Source organism: Rhincodon typus, chromosome 17 (genome assembly GCF_021869965.1).
Source record: "Rhincodon typus isolate 14 chromosome 17, sRhiTyp1.1, whole genome shotgun sequence".
Taxonomy (NCBI): domain Eukaryota; kingdom Metazoa; phylum Chordata; class Chondrichthyes; order Orectolobiformes; family Rhincodontidae; genus Rhincodon; species Rhincodon typus.
This window is the reverse complement of record NC_063348.1, coordinates 8395253-8398365: the sequence shown is the minus strand read 5'-3', so window position 1 is coordinate 8398365 and position 3113 is coordinate 8395253. Positions and strand designations below refer to the sequence as shown.

General features: G+C 38.8%; 1 protein-coding gene across 1 annotated transcript in view; it reads left to right on the top strand.

The window, feature by feature from the left end:
* LOC109923458 (plakophilin-3) overlaps nucleotides 1-2171 on the top strand; it is a 36609-nt gene extending 34438 nt beyond the window's left edge. Inside the window, exon 10 of the mRNA XM_048607290.1 lies at nucleotides 2163-2171. Coding sequence (XP_048463247.1) covers nucleotides 2163-2171 — 9 coding nt within the window. The remainder of the gene's footprint in view (nucleotides 1-2162) is intronic.
* The last annotated feature ends 942 nt before the right edge of the window (nucleotides 2172-3113 follow it).

The following is a 3113-nucleotide window of genomic DNA, read 5'->3' as shown; positions in this document are numbered from 1 at the left end:
CCCCTTCCCCTCCCCCATTTCTGAAGAAGGGTCCAGACCCGAAACGTCAGCTTTCCTGCTCCTCTGATGCTGCTTGGCCTGCTGTGTTCATCCAGCTCTACACCTTGTTATCTCAGATTCTCCAGCATCGGCAGTTCCTACTATCTCAAGACAATTTGCATGACTGCTTTGTGTACTTATTAACTGAATCCATTCACTACATATTGTATGCCCTTCCAATGACTCCTTAATTGCATTTTGTATGACGTTCTAACGTTACATCTACCAGCGTTCATCTGCACCTTTCGCAGTAGAATGAGGGACACAAGTGTTGAAGAGAGGGAAGAAATGTACAAGAATAATTAACATTTCTAGATTTGGGCTATTTCAAAGAAAGGTCAACTGTTTGTTAGACTATTGATTGCAATTGTCTTTCAGTGAAACTGTTCTAAATCCAGCTATTGCGTGACAGAGTTCCAGTGTTCCAATATTTATGTATTATGACCAGTCACTGGATAAGCTTTCCCATATTAAGGTTCTATAAGCGATTCCTCAATATGACACAAAAATAGGTGGAAGACAAGTGGTAAGGATGACACAGAGTGTGAAGAGAAATATAGACAGGTTAAGCGAATCAGCAAAAACTTGGCAGATGGAATATAATGTGGGTAAATGTGAGGTTATGCATTTTGGCAGGAAGAACAGAGGAGCTGAATATTATTTAATTGGAGAAAGACTATGGAAAGCTATGAAATGGAGGAATCTACATGCATGGAAAACAAAATGCTAGCATCTATGTTCAGTAGATAACGGGGAAGGTAAATGGCATGTTGGCCTCTGTTCCAAAGGGAATGAAATATAAAAAATAGGAAGGTGTTGCTAAAATTATACAAGGCACTATTCAGACCACAGCTGAACAGTTTTGAGCCCCTTATCTGTCAAAAAATACATATGCATTGGAGGCAGTCCAGAGAATGTTCACTAGGTTGATACCAGATATGGAGAGACTATCTTATGAGGAGAGTTTGAATAGATTGGGAATTCTGAAGAATGGTCAGTGGAGATGAAATGTTAACTCCAATTTGTCTCCACAGATGCTGCCAGGCCTGCTGAGATTTTCTAGCATTTTCTGTTTTTTTTGTTTCTGATTTTTAGCATCCACAGTTCTTTCCATTGTTTTTTATTTGAATAGGCTGGGCTTGTATTTGTTGTAATATGGAAGAATAAGAGGCAGCCTTGCTGAAACAGTTATGATTCTTAGAGGTCTTGACAGGGTAGATGTGGAAAGGTTGTTTCCCCTTGTGGAAGAGTCTAGGACCAGAGGGTGCAATCCCAGAGTAAGTGGTCACAGATTTAACACAGAGATGAGGAGGAATTTCTTCTGAGGGTTGTGAATCTATAGATATGTTTTACCACAGAGGCTGGGTCATTCTGTATACTTAAGGCTGACATGGATGGATTTTTAATCAGCAAGGGGATCAAAAAGGCAGAGTTGAGGATTATCATCAACTATGATCTCATTGAATGACATAGCAGACTTGATGGACTGATTGGCCTTTTTTCTCTTATGGTTTTATAATCTTAAATTGTGAGCTCCCATGTGAGGGATAGTAAACTCTCTTTAGCTGGTCACAATAAGGTTAGTTTTAAAATGATATCTTCCTCCCAGACCCAAATTTGCTTAAGTTTTAAAAGGAGCCAATTTAACCAGGCTTTCTTCAACTACAAAAAGTGAGAATATTGATTTCTAAATGTGAGCAGAAATGCACACACATAGACACAAATTAGAAATAAGGGCTTAGTCTAGAAAGATAAAAGATTTTTTAAAAAATGGATCTGTATCTGAATAGTGAAGATTGGATATTTCAATGTTGCAATCTTTGCAGAGAGGTTATAAGCAACGTTGGCATAGCCATTTGGACAACCAATTTTGAGAATCGTGGCTTCTAGGTTGATTGAAACTCTTTGTCTGATTCCTTTTGTCAGTGGTTTACTGGCAGCACTGGGAGGAAGAGAAAGAAAGAGAGAGAGAGTTATTTTCATTACACGGAGGACTGAGGCATTTTAATAGCTGTTGTCAGAGTTATAGCATATAGCACACTTGTCCATACGCTAGTACGTCAGTCTGCTCACATGCACAGAATAGTGTTGTGATTGGTTTTTAAACTTTTTGTATATTTCAGGAAGGCTAAAACATAAACTTTGTCAGAGATAGCTTTCTGCTGAGAGGAAGGAGGTAGTCAATCCCTTTGTTATCTTTCCCTGTTATGTTTCTCTGTCTCTTTGAAGTATCCCTTACACTATACAGATATAACATTCTATGGGTCTCATACAGGGCTTGGGTCAGACAGTGACTGGGCTTACATCTGTAGTCATTTTTGTTTAGCTGTAGTAGACTTTAATTTATAACTCAAAACTGTACTTTTGAATAAATAATTGAATATCCGTTGTACTTGGGGATTCTGATCTGTCATCATGACTAATGTTCATTGTATAATCCTGTGAGATGGTTATGCATAGAATTAGCTGAAGTCAGGGCCCACATAATTCATTCTTCTTATCATACATTATTTTTAATTCATTTGACTAAGGCTGAGTGTTGATGACCTCAACATATACACTTATAGCTGAGGTAAATATACCAGCAGGGTGATGAGCTTGAAATCTTGCACTTTAGTGCGGCTTTACTTATGCAAAATGTTCCATCAGATAATTTCTCCCTTCATTGTTATTGTTAATTTTTAAAAGATCATGTTTTCATCTGTTCCATAGCTCAAATGTAGTGAACAAGACAGAGTGTACTATTGGTAGAAAACACTGAGGTAGGGGTGCATAAGGATGAGAGAATTTGGGGCTCCATGTATCTGACCTTTGAAAATGGCTACCTGCACTTTGGATATTTGGTCTAGAGATGTGGGCCAGGTTAGAAGTCAGAATGGACAACCCTGGAAGATTTGAGAAGGTTACTGGGTGTAGAGTCAGCAATCCTTTGGGATTGGCCAATAGAATGTTTAAACCTAAAAATTAAAAAAAAGAAACATCCTTCCAGCCCTCACTACAGCCCCCACCCCCCACTCACACAGTCCAAAAACGATCTCATGACACATCAGTGCATAGCAGCTCCCCTCCTCCCC